Source organism: Pelecanus crispus, chromosome Z, assembly GCF_030463565.1.
Source record: "Pelecanus crispus isolate bPelCri1 chromosome Z, bPelCri1.pri, whole genome shotgun sequence".
Classification (NCBI taxonomy): Eukaryota; Metazoa; Chordata; class Aves; order Pelecaniformes; family Pelecanidae; genus Pelecanus; species Pelecanus crispus.
The window spans coordinates 32,663,705-32,683,329 of NC_134676.1; the positions used below are offsets into that span (position 1 = coordinate 32,663,705).

A 19,625-nucleotide genomic window follows, 5' to 3' on the forward strand; every position below is an offset into this window, starting at 1 on the left:
AGGTTTTCTAGGAATCACATATATCATATGCATTGATAGTTTTGTACCTTGTAGAATTTTTCGATACTGTCGTGGGATTACATCAAAGTACATCAAAGTACCAGAAGTTTAATTTAAACAGAAAATGGGCAGTTTCCAGATTGCTAGCTCATTGGATATTTAGGAGGATGTGTGTATATATAGGGAACGGTAGCATTTACCTCCTGTTTGGGTGTTTCTCTTTGATAAAAAATATCTATAACAGTAATTCTTTCGCTGGAAAATGTCCAAAATTACAGAGAGGGAAAAGGAGACTGAGGCTGCCGTATGTATACAACTTAATTTCAGCTAGAGGGACGCTGTTATTTAGACCTGTCATTCTGATGGGAAGTTGTCTTAGTTTCATGTAGACTGTTACTTGGTGTTTCACGTATTAAGGACAATTGATAAGTTACTCTACGTTTCTGTAGCATTCTGTGCAGTGAGTTTTATTCATGCCCTGAGGAATCAGGGAGTCAAAAAGCCCAATAGCTTGAGTATGGAGAGACAAGCTTGTGTGCTTCCTTTTTTTTTTTTTCTTTTATCTTCATTTATTACAGTGGGGGAAAAACACAGTTCTTCAGTTCTGATGTTTTACAATTAATCAATGACTGTAAAATGTAATACGAGAAAGGATGGGGAGAATACTGGGAAGATGGGAGGCCACAGAAGATCAGCTCATCAAAGGAAAGGAGTATTAAAATGTATATTCTCAAGAATACGAACAATTATATCGGGTAGTCTTATAGCTGTTTCCTTCAGGATTAAAACAAGATAGAACAGGGAATGGTGATATTGACAAACATCCATCAAGAAACCTATTCTGTGAAGTCAGCTGGAATTTCTGCAATCTCTAATACTAGGGACCTAACACTTTCTGCTTCGCTACCTGTGAATTGATTACTTTTTTCAGCCAACCATATGTTTTTAATATATATAGAGAAAAATAAGGGTACAGTCATAGCATTCTTTGCTATTTGTAGGTGACAGTAGGAATGTGTAGAGTATTTCTACTTACAGAATCAGGAAACTCAGTATATTTTTAGCCAATAATGTAATTCAAAGGTAGTAAACTTGTTAATAAAGTCAATAAAAAAGGCCATACACCAGGCTATGTTAGATGGCTAAGTAGATGGACGTATTTAACTATTTTGCATTTTGTTTGTTCGTGAAACAATAAAGAATTGTCTAGTTACAGGAAGGAGTAGTTTGTTACAATTTTTTCTGTCTGATAAAAGTTCTATGCCTCACTGGATCTGCATCCAGAGCTAGACTCAGAAAGGTGCCTGTTACTTACTCCATGCTATAAATAGTCTCAGCATCTGTGCCCTCCTTTCTCTCTGATTTCAACTACTGAAATGAAAGGTAGCCAGTATGGAACCTGTAATTTAAAAAAAAAAAAAAAAAAAAAAAAAAAAAGGTACATTGGATACTGGAAATAATAGTTAATGACCATCTAAAAATAATTTAATTATTAAAATAGTGATTTAAACACAGTTCCTCTGTGTGGTCATTGTATATTATGTAAATCAGAATGCTTTAGCTTTTTAAAACACGTATCTCAGTTGTACCTGACATATGATACTTTCTTGAGCTCTGAAGGACTAGTAGTGGGTGGATTATTTTCAGCTCCTGTTCCTCACTACTAAGACTGAGAATTGTTAGTGGTGTCTGGTTTAAGAACTGGGGGTCCATCCCAAGTTGGACTCAGCATGTGTGAAAGACATCACCTTGGCTAAGCAGGGTACCCGTGGCTGATCTCCAATGCCAAAGGGAGAAATACAAGACAGGTTACAAGAGAGGAGTTACAGTAACACTGGTTGGGCATACAGGAATGATGTTAGAAAAACTAAAGCTCATTCAAAAGCATGTGCATGTTTACCCCTCTGATTCTCACACAGTCTTCATAACTTTTCATCCAAAAATGTCTGGCTGTGGTAAAAACATTTTAGCAGAGAACTCTAACTAGCTTGGAATGAAAACCACACAAACTGAATCTGTAATTAAAATCAGTATTTGTTAATACTGTTCACAAAGAGCAGCTAATAACCCAGTTCTTATACCAGACACCGCTAACATAAAATAGTTGTCTGGTGTTCCTCAGTGGTCTGTGGTAATAATTATTTGCTCTTATTCTTTGCAAAGATGGGAAGTCTGCTGTGTAAGTATGCCCATCAAATTATGGAAGCATGCATTAGAGAGGAATGATTAAGGGAGTTTGCACTGATTTTTTTTTTTGTGTGTTTGGTTTTTTTTTTTTCCCTCTGGATCTGATGATGATTTTTAATTTGGCTAATACGAATAACTGGAGTAACTGGTCGCAAGAAGTAGCAGCAGATGGGGGAATCATTAGTAGTGTGTGTCTCGCTCAACTGTGTTTTTGAGGAGCAAGTAAAGACGCACTTTGAGCTACAGCTAAGTCAAACACATAAGGTAGTGTAGGGATGCCTTTGTGAGGGTTCCTTCTAGAAGTGCCAGAATCCACTGTTGATATTTGAAATAGATTGATAGACTTAGAATGAGGCTGTCCTTCTCTGATTGTTTATTATGTGGCTGAAATTTTCATGCTAGTAAAAAGCTGTACATTGACTACTGTAGGTTGTAAGAATAAAAGTAAAAGAAATACATGTTGGTATTTTACATGGGATGAAAAATAAAAGGTAGAGTTTTGGAGGTCATTTTAAGAAGGTGAATGAAAAGAGTAAAATACAAAGTATTGCTTTCTTGGGATAAACTTGTTAGCTCAAACTGCTGTCAATTGAACTTTCAGATACCTAAGAACTGCTTCACTCTAAATACTAAAGGTTATTGAATGTGTTTTTTTGCTTGCTCATGTGAAAATTGTAAGATTGTTCAGTTTATAGAAACTAGCCTTTGGGGTTAGTAAGAGAAGTATCTGTCTGCCGCTATGTTGGTACTTGACAAAGGCTATAGCTTAAACCATATATATACACATACATATATATGTATCTCATTGTTTATTATAGTTGTTTTCTATGGTATGGCTATGCAGTAGTTCTGTTGTAATAAGTTTTTTATACTTGGTTACTGTTGATAAAGTGAATCTTTTTTCAGTGTTCTCAGTATTATTAAAGGAACGTCTGCTTAATCAGCTGAAGACTTGAGAAAATGAAATATGATTTAGAATAATAAAGTGGTTTGGTTGCTTAATACCAGTATTGTGAGTGCAGAAGGGAGAAGTTCTAGGAGATAGTTCCATTTCTTACAGTCTGAAGGTTTTGCCTGACTGTGGTGCAACCTTGTTAGAGTTGTTTCCTCCCTCTCTCTCCTAGAGTCTCAAAGGGTTAAAAAAAATCTTGCAGGCCAGAAGGATAGAAGGTTAAATAATAATTCCAAGTTGGAGGCTCAGGAAAGTTGCTAAACCCCTTGGTTGTGAGCTAGTATTTTAATGCTGTGTATGCTTATTTTAGCCATAAAGAACAATTGGTGAAGCAAGAGGAAAGGATAATGAAAAAGACTAAACTAACTTTCAGGTTTGGAGGAAAAGGGAAAAAAAAGAAGTCTAGCCTTGGTTTTTAAAATTACATACAGATTATATTTATACTAGATCTTAATGAGGAAAGAGTAATAAAATACTGAAAGTGCAACATGTTCATGACTGCATGTTACTTGAACTTGCTCAAGCTTAACTTGTTACTAGAGTTTATTGTTTTACTGGTAACAAAGTTAAGCAGTAGCATAGTAAGTTGTCATATTTTTTTCCTAATTTGGATTATATAAAATAAGCATAAATTCATCACTGAATTTTCCTTTTAGATAAATGAACTGGTGGATGCCCGTGATGTCAGCATTGGAGCCTGGTTTGAAGCTCATATAGAAAATGTTACCCGAGCAACAAAGGGACATAAAAATGGTAAAGCTCAAGGAAAGAGTGGTAACACTTACAAAAGGACTAATGGAAGCATAAGTCAAGATCATTCCAGAGAAAGTGCAAATAATTTGGACAGTACACCATCTACATCTTATTCAGACTGTATGGACACTGATGAAGAAGCTATTTATCATATCAAGTATGATGAGTAAGTGCTCCTGATACTATTTTGAAGACATCACATATTGTTATTTGGCTTGTATAAACCAAGAATTTCTTGAAGAAGCTCGGAATCAAAGAAAGCAAGTTCAATATTACAAGCAAGAAAAAAGTTATTAAAAAATTTATAACACTTTTCAGTTGGATATAGTGAATCCATTGGGAGTAATGATATTTTTCATGCCTAAACACTTGTCAAGTATTAATTTCTTTGTCTTTATGAGACTTAAAATCCATCCTTCTTATATAAGAATAAGAAACTATATAAGTGATTTTTTTTTTTTTTACTATGGGATTTTCCAAGTAAAATATTGTTTTAATTTTTTTTTAACTATTCCCTGTGTATATTCAATTCCTCTCATTGGAGCAAAAGGAGAACTCTCATGAGAGCAGATTTTCGTACTTGATTTGGATGAATTTTATTCCAAACAGAATAATTGTGCACAAAATTGCAGGTCCACACTTACAGTAAAGGTTTGTTATGGAGAACTCTGTGACTGTGGGCATGAAATGGATTCTGAACTGGAGGGAGGGCATTAAGGGTGGGTTGTGGGGTTTTTTTCTGTTCGTTTGTTTCTGTAGAAAAAAGAAATTCCAGAGCCTGCAATGTGTGGGTGGGAGACCCTGAGTTTGGAGGGATTTCTTGTTTATGAACAGGTTTTGCACTGCTTCATTTGCTTGAAAAATTGGTTTGGATTTTTTTTTTTTTTTAAATAACATCTGTTAAAACATTAAGTTAAGCTTCTAAATGAATAAAACTTTAAATGAGGTGAGGATTTTTAATTTTTGGTACTGAGATTATTAAAAATCCTGTAGTTTGTGCAATGTAAGATTAGGGTAGAAGGATGCAAAGTATATTCAGTATTAACTAAATGTAGATTTCTAAAATACATTTTTAGAGCAGCTACTTCAACTTTAGTTATTTTAATACCTGACTGCAAATCTGACTTACATAGAGCACTTTTTTGTTGCTCTTACTAGAGGAGATACAACTTAATACACTTTTAAAACTGTGTTGAGTTCAGATTCTGTATCAGCAACTAGATTCTGTATCTGGAACTGTGTAGGTTTTCTGCTTAAAATGTTACAGAATTACAAAGGTGGCAGTAGAAATGTAAATATTTCATTGAACATTGCAAGAAACACATGAAAATAACTTAGTCAAGCAGTATGATCAAAATGAAAATATTTTCTCTTGAAATGACATGCCTGTTGTGGTGTAATTTCAAAGACCTGGCTTTAAGATTACCTAATTTTACAATACTGTGGATAGATGTAAGTTAGCCATGCAAAACATTTTTGAGGAAACAGTGTTTGTAACTGTTGCAGTGAAATTATGTTCCTTTTTTGTAGGTATTGTTGCTTTTCATGAGTTAAAAGCACAGAAGTAGAAAATGTTTCACAACAGGTCAGATACTCATTTTGTGTATTTGAACTAAACAAAAAAGAAGGTTGACCTCTGTTTAGGTGTACTTCAGGATCTAGCAGTTCCCTTTCAGCAGGTGGAGACAGTCTTTTTACTCTTACTGTAAGATATAGCAGTTGCATATTCTTAGCTGACAAAATTAGGTAAGGCACAGAAACACAGGGTTGCAAGGTAGCCATTGAAGTCAGTTATTCAACTGACCAGTCTACGATATTGGAAGTTTGAGCTTTTGGAAAGAGAAACTATTGGAAGCCTTTCTGGAAAGTGAGACTTGTACATTTATCAGTCATTGGGTTATTGAGGAATGTTACTGACCTTTGGTGCAAATCTTTCAATGTCTCACTTTTTTCTTTTAGTGTTACCTGGTGTGCATGTTCCTACAGTAGCTATGCGTGCACTCGTACTACTTTGTTTTCATATGTCAGTGTTTACCTCTTTGGTGTCTGTAGACCACACATGTATCCTGCCACCTATATGCTTGGTGTGGATAAATAGGGAGGTCATGGTGTGCTTTGCCACGCCATTGTTCTCTGCTCCAGAAATTGTTTCATTTAATTTATCTCTTCACTTCTGTTCTTCAAGGTTCATATTTTACTGCTAGTACTACCTTATTCTGCACAGTTACTTATTCCTGGGTGCTTTGCTCTTTAGCTTTGGACTGTGCACTTTGCTGCCAGGTGTACTTGGCATCCTCTAGTCTGTCCTTGCTGTATTGTTTTGGAGAAGCTGTTTTCGCTTTTATCTCCTAAAGAAGATGATTCTCGAGTGGCATAATTTCAGCTCCGCCTTGCCTACAACAGGTATATTCTTACAAGACATGAAAACACTTGCTGTTATCGGAACCAGAATAAAAATGGCTTACAAATGGATGACATAAGCCTGGTGCCTGTAAAGCCATCTAAATTACTTGGATACATTGGAAGGACTGTGTATCAGAGGTGGACATAGGTCCACAACTTCTCAAATAATCACTGATGCTCAGTTTCTAGACTGGTTCTTCCTCTCTGCCTGTTCCATCCTTCCGGTTTGGAAAAAAAGTCACCAAAAAGAAGGTGAAGGGTAGGTCACCTGTAGTGCATTGAATTGGTCTACTCCAGCCCCTTGACTCTGATCCGAGGCTTCATTGTGATGAATAGTAAATATATTTTACTGTACCACATGTTGTGGCAGACTTAGTCTGATCACCCACAAAAAAAAAGTTCAAGCAAGGCCCTTCCCTCCTGCCCCTGATGGCTAGAACTAGTAAAGCCAATAGTGATATTACACAGGAGACACTGGAAGTCTGTGCAACCCTATCTCAGGACCACGTTTTACAACAAAGTCCTTTAGGGCAGGTGTGTCTCACCTTACTGTCTCCAAAACACACAGATCCATGTCTTGACTCAGATGAAGGCCTGAAACTGTTCTTTCCTCTTTTCTTAGCTGTCCCATGGGTATTCACGCTGTATTCATAGATTCAGGACTGAGTTATGTGTTGTTTGACACCGTCTAAGAGCTGTGTAGCTGGGAATTTTATCCAAAGTGAAGCTTCACCTCAGTATTTTTTTTCTTAGACTGTGCTTGTCAGGGAAGTTCAGCTTTAGCCTTAATTGCCATACTAAGTTATACTGGAGCACACTTTTCTCTAGTTTGTGGGAGTGGTAAGAAAATGTGTCAAAGAGCATGAAGAACTAATTCAGAATTTTAATCCAAAATGTGTCCAGAAATTGTGGTGTGTTTACCCTCCCTCCACCAGTTTCAGTGAGGGATAATGCAGCCCTAGCCGGTGGTTCTGCGTAGTCCTGTGGCTGTGCCTCAAGGAGGCTGAGTCTGTACTGGCTTGCTTGTATGTTCCACACCTGATTCTCTGAAAGTAGTTAAAGAGCATCAACAGATCTGATGTTCATCTGGCTTTGATTTTCTGGCTGTAAACATTTGATAGTCCCATCAAGTGAAGAATCCAATCAATCATTCATTCTTTCTCAACAAGGAAACTTTTAGGTCACGGTGTTCTCCTAAGAACAGCTGTTCTTAAAGGATGAAACAGGCCTTGTTGTTCCCTTAAGTGAGAAGCTGTTTTTAGCAGTGGTGTTGCTGGATTTACGTATTGCAAGTCCTATGCAAAACTTAAAGAATTGCTTTGCAGTTTTAGGTTTGGTAAAACACACTTTCTTCTAATCCTTCGTTTCATAAGAGTGTACCTCCTGTGAGGGGTGAGTTTTCATTTGTTCCTCTCTTCTTTCCACTTCTTATTTAAATAGTGCAGTTACAGTGAATGTGAAGGGGAAAAATAGGGCAGAGCTCTTCTAGAAAAGAGTATGATTAAGAGAAATTAACCTTTCTAGGCAAGAGCTTAGTAATAGTAATTTCAAAGGGGTAGCTACCTTAGGGCTAAACAGCCTTCCTACCAGCTGTGACTGCTACAGGTAGGAGGTACTACATGACCCTCCTTGATTTTGTAGGCAACAGGATAGCTGAGTTATTTCTGTTGTGGTTTCTGTCTCACCCCCCGAGGCTGTATGCCTAGCATTTAACTAAATTGCTGCAATAGTTGTAAAGCCCGCATGTTTCTGCAGAGCAATGGTTCTGCTTATAGAAAACCTAGTGCCATTTGGAGGAACAGCACTTCTCAGTTCCAGATTAAACTGGAGTCACAGTTCTTGATAAGCTCAAAGATTTAAAAGGCTTGTGGTGCTTGTTTAAGAGCCCTATCTTCATCAGTGAGGAAGAGACCAAAGTATCAGTTTATCAATGCTGACCTTCAGTCAGTACCAACTTTCTTGGCATCCAGTTGTGGCTATATAGCTTTTGCCTGATAGTTCATCTTCTGCGTTCAGTTTCTGAATGCAGCCTTTTCGCTAGAGGCAGCATCGTTTACAGGTGTGTTACTGTTTCTACCAGTGTCATCTTCCTCCCCTTCTGCCACTTCATTCACTGTATTTCCATTTCACCTTTGCATTTGTGGTATCACAAAGAACCATTAAAAACTTTGAAATCAAGGGTGTGCTGTCAAGTTTCATACATGCTATCGTACATTTCTTTCTGCTCTGAGCAACTGTCTTTCAATACAGAGGAAGATGATGTGAACATGTCTTGAACAGAAGAAAGCTGAATCCTTATTTGAAAGGACTCATGAGGAATCCAACATATGCTTAGATCCTAAAGTTAACTGAGATAACTGTAGGTAGAGACTCCACCGCAGCTTGCTTAAGAATTGCTTCTAAATCAGGAGCAGGACACTTCAGTAGCTTAATGTGGCACCACAAGGACATGTCTTACAGTTCTGTGTCATACAAAAGTTTGCCCTTTCTTTTTAATGTATTCTATTTCATATTTGTTGCTTGTGCAGCACTGGATATAGTCTACTTAGTTTCAGGGAGGTAGTTCTCACTCTGTGAGTGTTAGCTTCTTGATGGTTAGCTCTTCCCTGAAGTAGTGGAAAGACTTACTGATTTACAAACAAATGCTGTCTTTTCCTTCCTTTTCCTGTTTAAAGTAATTTGTAATGAAGGCCTTCTGTTTAAGAAGGCTCTCAACAGTAGTCATGGGAAGGCTGGACGTTTCTCCCTGAGAAATGTACGCCTACCTATACGCAAGTATAGATTTAGTATGGCTCAAGTGTATGTAACTTTTTTCAGGACCATCGTGTTTGGCTGATGTTACCCTTCTCGGGTTTTATAACAATCAACAGAGAAGTTTAAATTAAACTTTGCGGTACTATCTGCATGATGTGTCATTAAGTACACTGTGTTTGTTTATTGCAGGGAACCAGATACTTTGGCAAGAGCGATCATCTATTTACTTCATGCTTATTACAAGCTGTGGAGTGATGCCTTCTGAACTCTTTCAGATCTGGAAGTAGTCTGAGGTCTCTTTGTTTCTCAGCCCAAGTAATTATAGTCAAGGCTGTGTCTGTTCTGTGTAGGACATGTGTTGGATGTTTTTATAATCCATAAGAATTTACATGGATGTCTTGTCTTTGATGCTGTAAAGAGCCTGCTGAAAAGCAGTGTGAGGTAGGATGCAATACAACTGAGTTACATACCCAGCCTGATTCCCGCAATTTAGGTTGCCAGATGGCCATTACTATTAGTGAGGTTTCCTAAAAGCTGTACCAAGTTCCTGGATTTGTGCAGGCGGGAGTTAGATTATTTCTAATAGTAGATTTGTTAAGAGTAGATTCCCCCCCCCCCCCCCCCCCCCCCCCCCCCCCAGTTATTAATGTTTCACTTTACTAAAATAGACTTTGTCATTGATAAACAGGAAGGCTTTAACCTGATGGACTTAAGGTTCCAAGTACACAAGGGTTCTTGTCCATTAGTGTCCCTCTTCAAAGAGAAGCTCTTTGGTTGATACTTTTGTTTGTCTGATGGTTCTTGAGGATTATTATGTTAGTCCTTGCTTATGTATCAGTAGACCATCCGTCAGTGGGTTTCCCAGGCTTCTCTCCTTGCACTTCACTGAAGTGAATGTTTCTTCTGGGTTTGGTGAGACTGCTGCAGTCTGAGAGATCCCCATCATTAATGGAGTAAACTGATAGTTGATGTTAACCTTCAGAGCGTGTGGCAACCAGCTGACTACTTCTGTTCCTCAGCAAGATGACTTTCATGATTTCTCTCACTTCTATGGGGAGAATGACAGCCTGCATGTGGGTTTCAGTTTTTTGTTTTTTTTTGTATTACAGGATTTCTTTTGGGACCTAGTCTAGGCTTTGACTTAAACTAAGATTCAACCTACCTGTGATTTTGGTTAGAAAACTAGTTTTCCTGTATTATTCTTAAATTGCGTAGCTTTTCAGAAGTTGGATAGGATAGGCATCATCCAACTTGCTTGGGACCAGTTACTTCAGACGGTCCTTAGGTCTCTTTGTTCTGTTAGCTGGAAGATCAAAGGATACAGTGATCTTAGAGATGGTCTCAGTGGATGCTGGTAATTTGAAAATCTTGCAAGACTACTAAGGCAGATCTTAAGTTGCAATATGCTTTTAACTCTGACTTTAAAGAATGCCACCATTCTGGGTATCTGTAGAATATTAGTACTGGCTATTACGTCTGTTTAGAAACTGTGCTGTCCTTAGATGTGATCCTACAATAATTACTGTGTAATGAAGAAATCGGGAACCCACTCTGTCTAAACTGTGGATGTGGGGAGCTACTGACTCTGTCTGTAGATTGATGTGTAGGTAGTTAGGAGGGGTACTTAAGAGCAATTAGTTTCTCTGAGGTATCATTTCCATGTGCGTGTTCATCACTTATCTGTCCTGGAGCCTGCAGGCTGTTGGGGTTTTGAAGCTGAGTACAACCAACAGCTGTTTTGTGCAGACAAAAGAGTCAGGTTTGAATGGATGTACTTTTTCGCATGTCACCTGGCAAAGCAGGCATGATCATGAATGTGCCTTTCCTAGGGTGACACTGTCATTTGCACTCTGGGTATGCTGACCCTTGTTTCTTGTAGAGAACTTGGTTACATAGTTGCTGCTAGTGATACATTCACATGGACTTCCCTGTACCAGAAATACAGGGCGGGAGGAATGGTAAGAGGAGGATATGTGCATATCTATGCCTGTTACAGAGGCAATTTTGTTTACAGAATAAACCTGAGTACTGCATTTCTGAGAATAAAATTACTGATGGGTAGTCCATTTTAGCATGAAGAATTAAGAACAGTGTTAAATTTCCTCAGTATCTAGTAAGATGCCTGTTCTTACTGGTTCTGTCCTTAAAGTTGCTGATGCTGTTGCATGTAAATAAAGAGTTTGTGTTGATGTACTACATATGCTTTTATCAAATATTACTGCTAATTAGGACCTGTATTCTCAAGAATAAATTCACTTACTGTTGTGCTAAACTTCATAGAACCATTTAACAAAAAGACATTCCTTACCCCAAAGAGATTACAGCCTGCTTTGAAAGTAAAGGCACATAAGAATATGCCATTACCATACCTGTAAGCCTCAGTCAGTATGTCTCTCTCATTAGCCAGTTGGTCTTCCATAATCTGTGTAAGGTGCCGTAAATATAAAAACTATTGTGGAAAATAGAGTAATTCTAGACCCTCAGATCATAAATGGAGTGCAGGAAAAGATTAGTGTATGTAGTGCTTGTAATAAAAGGGGGACTGATCTCAGTGATCCAGGACACCTGTTGGACTCCTGTGTTCCTAAGTGTAATTTGAACTAACTCAGTTGTATCAGTCTGTCTGTGGTAGCTTTCATTCTGAGATGGAAGGTTTGCTGTTAAACACTACTAAAATGCATTGACCCATCAACTCAGTACTTCTGTGTTTTCATTTTTGTTTCTGCTTCTGCCTGAGGAGCATTTGTACGATAGGCTGTCTTTTACCATTTTAAGCTTATTTGCTTCTGCTTCTGAAGTGTTTTGAGTCGTGTTAGTGGCATAGGTGCCTCATACTAGCTGAAAAATACAAAAATAGGAACTTGGGCAACAAACTTTATTTGGACAGATGGGGAACAGTGCAAGACAAAAAAACAGTTTAGGAGGAAAAAAGTTGGGAGGGATCCTACTTGAAATACTTTTTTTTTTTAAATGTTTGTTCATATCTGAGATCTCATCCCGCTCAAACAGAAAACATTTATTCCTGTATTATTTCATGTTGTAGCATCTTTGAAAAGTCTTTAAGTGCAGGAGGAGAAGGACTTTAAGTACAAGGAGAGTTCTCATTGTCAAGAAGATTACGTTTTTATTTAAACCTTTTTCTTACACATCTATTTATTCAGGACTAATCAGGGTTGCAGACAGTAAGAGAAGTTCACCCTGAAAGTGGTGTGAGGAGAAACAGTTCCTAATGAAGGCTAAAGGTATTACTGATCATCCTTTTTATAAAGGGAGGAGACAAAATTAAAAAAATCAAACCCTATAAGGCATTTTGTTTGAAAGACTGTGATAACCTAGCGCTCAAAAATGTTCTGTCCTGCTGTAGCCGTTATCCTTACCAAAAGTCTTGCCTGTTTCAGGTGAATTTAATTTGTTGTTAGTCCAGACTGTCACTAACCTTTGAAAAATAATGTATTTATGCACAGTTACCGCGTTTTCTTTAAAAGTGTGTGTGTGTGTGTATACGAACACACATATATATTAAGAAAATTGGGATTTCACTGTGTTGTCATAGAGGTCAAAAATTTTAGTCATCCTGTGTGCTTTGTAAGTAACACGCAAGACACAAAGTTGATAGTTGGAGAGCACAAAAGTATTTTGAGGAAGTGAGAAGAAAAGTTCTAAGTATTACCTGGTCAAGGAAAATAATGAGTGTCTCCTTAGCTGAAGAGATCGTCAAGAGGATAATAGTCTTAAACCTGCTGTTCCTTTCTCAGGGAATGGTTTGAAGATTAAACGTGCTTAACAGGTATGTTTTTCAGAGTATTTTTAAGATGAAATGTTCAAACAAAGGTAGTAGGCTGGGGTTTAATAGAATGTATCTGAATTCACACAGGTGGCACTGAAAAATTGGTTTTGGAGACCAAAAGACATTGTGGGCCGTTGTGAGATGAGGTGGCCACCGCTTCTTCCTCTTACCTTACTTCCCAATATGTGCTTCTGATAGTTAAGTTGCATTGAATTTGGTGATTGTGTAGCTATACAGTGAAGTGTTCTTGCTTCCTAATATGTCTAAAAACCAATGTTTGCTAATAGTGAATATTACTGTTTTTTATGTCACTGATCCAGTCAAATGAATTTGCCCAGTGGCTGTGCAGTGGGGGCAGAACAAGGGAAAGAATCATTGCTTCTTTGAGAGGTAGTTGCTTTGAGTGGCATTAGGGAAAGTGCGTGATGTAAACAGTTCTGTTTTGTCTTCTGTGATGAAATGCCAAAATACATCCCCTTGCACACAGTGTATTTCTCAAATACCCCTTGTAAACATGTTTAACGGAAATATTTGACTTTTTCTTATATACATTAAGCACAGGAAATAGTGCGTATCAGGAAGGTGTATGCTGTCAGATTTCTGGCAGTTTAGTCTCAACTCAACAGTTGAAGTGAGGAGTCTGGGGAGTGATGCCTCTTAAAAGGATAGTAAGTTAATGGCTAGAAATATAAAGAAATGTGAGGAGCTACAGACAATAGCTTCATTATGGCACCCATTATCTTTGGTTCATGTTGGCTGCTTTAGAATTTCAGAAGAGGAAGAGGAAGGAGAGCAGTATTGTCTGCCCAGTAGAATCTTCTCTTAAGACAGTCTTTTCTTAAAGGAAACACATGTTTTCTTTGACCTGCTGTCAGTAACAAACTTTCTTATAATTGGTCTGAATCACTGCTTGGAGCACCTCTCCTAGGTGTGTAATTTTGTTTTCTCATTTCTGATATCAGCGATTAGTTTATTTCCTCATTCAAAACTTTCTCTCATACAGATTATTAGACAATGCTAAAGCAATAGGAGACCTGCTAGGTCACATGTAAGTCTTCATTCTTTACATCCTCATTAGAAAAAGGTGCCACTATAATGTGGCTGTCTAGGCATATTAGTTTAAACTTAAAAGTATTTTAGGGGAGTAGGCTGCACACTACTGCTCTTTAATTTCAAGAAGTCAATTTCTTGTAAGATTCCTTGTCCCCTTAGGAGTGGATTTCCTGCCTGCATAATCTGTTTTATAATCTCAAAGTGTTTGCATGTGTTAGTCTTCAGGGTTTTGACAACTGGCATTAACGGTAAGGCTTTGATTTCCAAGGTTGTAGATGCTTTCCGCAAACTTGAATAGGAAATAGTTTGAGGAGAAAATACAGATGTTTCTTGTGCCTCTGTAGAAAGCCTACGAAATGGAGGGAGGGAAGATTTGTGGTCCTAGTAGTTGTTTGAGAGAACAACTGAAATGTCAACAGTTTTGGGTTGGTTTTTTTTTTTTTTTTCCCCCCTTTGATGCTTGGCTGAAAAAAATGGTGTGGTCAGTGAGAATGTGATTGAACTCTTTTTGCGTCTTATTTATTTGTCTTTAATTAGCTGGAAGTGTTCTCCGTGCACAGTCACAGGATTGAACACCTGAGGAAAGTTTGTTTGTTTGTTTTAAAAAAAAAAGTCTTTCAGTAATTGTGTGACTTGTCATCCTGTGTGCTAGGTAGTGAAGTGAACCTGTTTTTCATTACATTCACAGTACTTAGACTCATTACAAACCAGCTTTTTGTCAAAAATTCAATCTTGTATGTATTTCATACAGCTTCTGAACTTCTGTTTTGATACTCTGTTTCCAGTTTGTCTTCTTTCAGAGCATCCATGTTGTCCACACAATGCAATGGTGTAAGCCTAGAAGTTAATTTCTGTTAATACTGAGAACTAAAATGATTAGGAAAGTAAGATGTTTCTCTTCAGGCTATTGATATCGTTCCTCAGTGTTTAAGCTGCTTAATTCTGTACTTATTAGTTGTTAAGTAAGGTTTTCAAGATCTTATTCATGTTCCATGTGACTGATTTTTATCTTTATTGATATTCATTATTCCTTCCTTTCTGTCAATTGAAATATGTTACTTTTTTCTTGTATAATGAATTATCAGACCTGCTGGTCGTCTTTTGGAAGTGCAAACACATAGCTTTATTATTGCAGTGATTTTTTTTTTTTTTTTTTAATTCATGGTTGTGGCTTAGATGCTCTTCCAGTATAGTGTCATTCACTTTCTCAAAATACTACAGCAAAATTAAGCTTATTACTTCCTCAGGTAGCAAAAATTAAGCTTATTACTTCCTCAGGTAGCAAGCTGACAGGGAGTGGTGGTGGTGTAAATGTAGTTTTTATTCAGGTTTACCTTCTTAATCAGATTTATCTCATCTATGAATTCATTCCTTTTTCTTTCTTCTTTTATTTGTGCTCTTCTATTCATTTCTGAGTGTATATTGAATGACTCTTCTGAGTTTGATTGGGAAAATAAATTACACTTTCATTGTATTTATATTGGAAAATAACAGTTTGAGAAATTGCAGATCTGCACTAACATTCCTTACCATACTAGTATGGAGAGGGGATGGGGAAGTCTTGACTTTTGTTTCAAGAATTTTATCTTTCCAGCTCCAGTTGTTCTGCTAACAGCTGGGAGAAGCGTTACAGGATATGTTGCAAGTTCTCAGTAAATTGAGCAGACTTGTGTATTTTCTGACATAGAGCTAATATGTTTTTTTTGTATTTGAGCATTTTAGGAACAAGCAGATACTGACCATAGCCAAGAAACACTGGAATTTTTACTTCATGGATAATTCTTTACTATGGAAACTGTCTACACAGATAGGAAATCTTAAGAAAACCTTGCTATGCTAGTGGTAGTATTTACAGTTCGAAATATTACAGGGAAAAAATTAAATTACAGGAAAATACAGCTTAATGATGAACATGAGACTTCTTGTGGGCAGTATTCATTAAACTGTTACGATTATGCTTACTGTTATGATGTTTGCTTTTTTCAATATTAGGTGCCAAGTGTCATGAAAAACATGGAAAACCAAGAAAATGTCTACAATTGTTTTAAGTTTAAAGGTTGAATTGTGTCATATAATCTTCATTTCAACTGTACCAAATTTACGCTAATCTAATTAGAACACTGCTGTGAAAATGTTTCTGTTTTCTCTTGAAGATCATCTTAGGATTTTAAAAGTAGCTCAAAAAATCAGAAAACACTTTCAGTAAACATTCATGTCTAACAGTAGTCCTTTATAATAGCTTGCTGGAATGGGTTTTTCACTTCATTCTTGAGGCTTGTTAAAAGATCATATTTGTTCTACGTAAGTCCACATATTCCCATTTTGTGATACTATGTTTAACTATTACTCTTGCATGTTTAATAAGAGACGTTTTAAGTTAATGTGGGGTTTTTACAAATAACATGCTAAACTTTGGGAAAACTAACATGGAGCTAGTAGCATTTTCTAATGTAAGTGTTTTTTCCTTATTTACTCAGGTAAATTTTGGCATTTAGATACATTTGAGGGCACAAGTTTACGGTGAAAGTACTGTTTACTTATTACTTAGTATAATGAGGAATAGTGGTATTGTGCTTAATACATATAGTGTGACTCTGTGTGATTTTGACCCTAACTCAAAAGCTTGCGACAAATGCTATTTCTGCTGTTCTGCCTGGGGTGTCAGTTATGGACAAACAAATGCTCTCCTAGCATTCACTGATGTCTGTAAAAGCATATTTGTATGTGTGAAGGCACAGCAGCAAAACATGCAGTGTCTGGAACCTGATGCAAAAGGCAGGTGAATTCTGACGTGGAAAATCTCACCTGTTTGTAAGCTGTCTTTTTTTCTTCCAAAGTTTCTGAGCTTAAGTTTCTGACCACCCAGTAAGAGGAAAAATTCACTCAGTGAAGAGTCTGCCTTCCTTTTGTTTCTTTGGAAAGCTGTTAGTTTCTTTTTGTCTGTAAAAGAGGACTTTGGGGGTGTCTTTAGATAAGTGATCTTGTTCTAGTCATGCTGATAAGCAATCTTTGTTTGGGTTCTTTCATCAGATAGTTCCAAGAACAGAGGTTGAGTCATTGTTAACAATGACAATCTTTGAAGTTCCTCAGTGGTACAGTAGGAAGATTCTGTTCTGAGTTGTATAGGGGTGGGAAAGATGACACAAATCTGAATTTGGGGAAAAAATATTTCTTAATCATTAGGTTAAAAAGATATTTGCACAAAGGTCTCCCAGGAAAAACAGAACCTGAAGGGATTTTATGTTTAGAAGAAAATAGATTTTTTTTCAGGTCAAAGTTAAGTTTCTATGAATGCAAACTGTGGAGTCACACATTTTGGGTTTTGGGTTTGGTGGTGGTTTTTTTTTGGTTTTTTGTTTTTTTTGGATAGTGACACTGGGACTTTTAAAATGTGTATTGGTTCTTTTTACAATCCCACTGATCTCATATGTACTTCTCACTTGATTATTTCACTGTATACATACATTATGTCTATTTTTTAATCTATCTTCAGTTTCCTGATGTTTAAGCCCTATTTTCATTTTGGAGTTCAAGTAAAATGGGTCTTTATTAACTGTGTGCTACTTGTTGTCTCTTCCAAACTTTAGGAAGGGTTTATTTTAAGATGATTGGAACTGACTAGTAGCTCAAACATGGTTATCTTAAGGTTTCAGTAGCCTGTCAATTATTGTCAATAATGTCATTATTCAGGCACTCAATAAAATAGACATTATCTCTATAGTTGCTTTTTGCTTTGTCTTATTACCTGTAGATGAATCTGCATTATGTTTTTTTGTGGCTATTACAGTTACAATGTTCATAATAATTATGATAGTAGAATTACGTAATAGTTCTTTTAAGGGAAAGCTGCACAACATAAAGGTAAAAACACAGATGTTGGCTTTGCAGTACACACAAATTGGAAACAAAACCAAGTAAAAAAAAATTAGGAAGCCTGGAGGGTTACATCATATGAGACTGTCATTTGGATAATGGCTCGATCCCAAGCACCTGTTTTTGTATGATATAATTCCTGTCATGCAGATTTTTATAATTAGGATCTGAAAATGTTGGGGAAAAACACTCTGGATTTAACTTTCGTAGGTAATTAAGCATATGTTTTTTTACTTGGCCATTAGTTTATCTAAAGGTACAGCTACTTTTAAACTGTTGTCGTTCATGGTTCTTTTAATTAAAAAAAACCAAACCCAAAAAAACCCTCTTCCCACAAATTTAAGGCACATTCTAGATATCTGCATGGTAGAGGAGAAACAAATGCCTGGAGATAGAATGCCAGGTCTAGCCCTGCCCCTGCCTTATCTGTAGTAGCAAACTGGTGTGTTAGATTTAATAGAAGGCATAAAACAAAGCAAAATGAACTTGTTTAAAATGTCTCAAATTACATCAGTGGGTTTTCAGTCATTTAGGAGTAGACATCTTTATTTCAGGCTAGAGTCTATCAGAACCTCATGCTGTTAATGACAGTAGTTTCAGTATTTCTTCATGTAGTAATGTAGTAAGTTACAATGTCCCCAAGGCCTTGAAATGATCTTGTTCGCTACAGCAAGGCACATTTGAAAGTGACAGAGCTGTACTTCTATTACTAAGAGTAGGATTTTGCCATTATGATTTAACTGTGCTGTTTGATAAAGGTATATTAACTATAAAGGATGAGTGCTCTTGCTAAAGTTCCAATAATTGCATAATGAAAATGTAATTTAAGATATATCATCCTCAGCAATGTTTGTTAAGAAGGAAAAATGAATACTTTTAATAGCACTTGTTTGTAGGCAGTAGACTTATTTACTGTGTTAAATTTGTACTGTGACCTCATCTAGTACTAATTAAATGACAGAAGATTCTTTATTTGCTTACACATAGTATCAGAGGGGAACATTACTGTTTTAGTCTAGCATCTTTACTTTTTGTAACAGGCCAGCTTTTTTGTGGAAGCAGTGTTTTCATCATGTCCATATTGTGCTGTTTTTCCAGCACATGTGTAAACTATACAGGCTCTACTGTCATTAAATAATTGCCTTAAATAAAGAGCATTTAAGGAGGCTGTGGTGTTAAATTGAAAAGTTAACATCTCAAATCTTAAAAACCTTCTTTCTTGCAGTGTGGGATTTTAGTTGTAGTGCTGTCAAGTATCACTATCTTAATTCTGCTGAATGAGTTCAAACTTGGAAAGGAATTGGAGCTCTTCAGAAATTTTTCATTACTCTCTTTGACTTTTGTATATGTGCTGTGATGGCATACACCATCACAGGAGGAAGAAAGCAATCTCTTATAAACCCTAGCAATTTGTGGGTAATATTACATAAAATAGTGCATAAAAAGTCACAAAGTTTCAGTGAAAAATAAATCAACCAAAATTTCTTAATTATGATTTAATGAACCATTACTTTCTTTTAATATTGCACTCCTTGCTACATCTTGCCCAGAGAAGTGTGTTGTCAAGAGAAAGAATGATTCCCACATTTATCTTTCTAGACTTTTTTTTTGGTTCATAATTTAAAGGGAGAAACTTTTAAAATTTGTTAGTTCATGTATCTCATTGAGAGCCTTAGTTCTGTTTCTCACTTACTACATTTTGTAGTTAAACTTTTTTTTTAAACATGGTGCATGGAATGTGGACTTGGACTGTATTGACCACAGGAATTTGATACGCTGTGTTTGTAGGGTCAGATTTTTAAAAAGAACTGTCCTAAATGTGGTGTTGTTGAAGTTAGTGGAAAGGTCACAAATGCATGAAGG

The 19,625-nt window shown here is 36.6% G+C and overlaps 1 protein-coding gene across 5 annotated transcripts in view; it reads left to right on the forward strand.

The window, feature by feature from the left end:
- The window catches only part of UHRF2 (ubiquitin like with PHD and ring finger domains 2), a 92,672-nt gene that overhangs the window by 16,157 nt on the left and 56,890 nt on the right, over nt 1-19,625 (forward strand). For all 5 annotated transcript variants that reach the window (XM_075727185.1, XM_075727186.1, XM_075727187.1 and 2 more), the window contains exon 3: nt 3,796-4,058. In XM_075727185.1, coding sequence (XP_075583300.1) covers nt 3,796-4,058 — 263 coding nt within the window. The remainder of the gene's footprint in view (nt 1-3,795; nt 4,059-19,625) is intronic.